At 37.5% G+C, this 1,228-nt stretch overlaps 1 protein-coding gene across 1 annotated transcript; it reads right to left on the reverse strand.

Moving 5' to 3' along the window:
* Positions 1–354: 354 nt before the first annotated feature.
* On the reverse strand, positions 355–972 carry LOC130934942 (uncharacterized). Its single transcript, XM_057864460.1, has one exon. The coding sequence runs from the start codon at positions 970–972 to the stop codon at positions 355–357; it is 618 nt and encodes a 205-aa protein (XP_057720443.1).
* Between the last annotated feature and the right edge of the window lie 256 nt (positions 973–1,228).

A 1,228-nucleotide genomic window follows, 5' to 3' on the forward strand; every position in this document is an offset into this window, starting at 1 on the left:
TGAATTTAAATAGTTATTTGAATTAATCAAGTTTATAATCAAAATTAATATTTATTTATTGAATTAAAATTAGCATAAGAAATCGACAAAATGTATTTTATATAAAAAACATAAATAATTAGTATATGAATAAAATATATTTTATTAAATTTCATTACTAATAATTTATTTAGTATTGGTTTATTTTATTTTTTATTTTTTTTTCAAAGGTAAATTATTTTATTCAATTGGATAAAATAGATATTGTCCATTACTAGGACAGCAATACATGAATTGGGGATCTCCCAAAAGCTCTTTAACGAGCAAAAACGCAAAAGCTTAGAAAAAAGAAGATGAAACACTCCAGCAGAAAAATTAAGGTATGTGGCTTTGTATGTCTTGAAGAAGGTTGCTAGTTGAAGTAAGAATTTGTTCTATTCCTTCAGAATCATGTTCAAAGATGAGCCGGTTCCTTGATTTCCAGATTTGCCAACACATAATCGCCAACATCTGAAAGTCACGGCTGTTGCTTCTCCGCCTCTTGAGCTTGCCTACACTTTCCAACCACGTTCGCCAGAAGGAGAAGGACCCATCTCCACAAACCAACCCAGGTAATGAACTTCTATCCCAAGCCTCCTTTGATTTTTGGCAGAAGAATAAACAGTGACTAATGGTTTCTGGGCTGAGATTGCAGCGCCTACAGAGAGGGGATATTGTGTGGATGCGGCGGTGGAGGTTCTCCAGAACCGGGAGCTTCTCGTGCAAACATCGCCAGAGGAAAAACTTGATTTTTGGAAGTAGGGGCATTTTCCAGAGCTCCACCCATGTGGCTTTGTGCTGCATCAGTTCGGGGCAGTAATCAATTGGAGAATGATAGAACAGGTAGGCAATTTGGTAGCCTGAGCTGACTTCGTATTTTTCGCTTTTGGTTCTAGCCCAAAATAAATGATCATCACCTTCCTCAATTTTTATTAGCAAAATACGATTAGCCATGTCTGAAGAGAAAATACTGTTGATTAATTCCAGGTTCCATTGTTTGCTAGGCATAATTAGCTCATTCACCCATGCTACTTCTAAATTCTGATTGCTGATGACTGAGCTGTGTGAGACAAGGAAAGGTTGGGATGTAGCTACCCACAGATCCTGGAAAACGCAAATGCTGTTCCCATTGCCTACCCTCCAACATATGCCTTTTTCTAGAACTTTGCGGCCCTCCTAGAAACTTCTCCAGCCCCAAGAAGGTTGGTTT

This window comes from Arachis stenosperma, chromosome 6 (genome assembly GCF_014773155.1).
Source record: "Arachis stenosperma cultivar V10309 chromosome 6, arast.V10309.gnm1.PFL2, whole genome shotgun sequence".
NCBI classification, from domain to species: domain Eukaryota; kingdom Viridiplantae; phylum Streptophyta; class Magnoliopsida; order Fabales; family Fabaceae; genus Arachis; species Arachis stenosperma.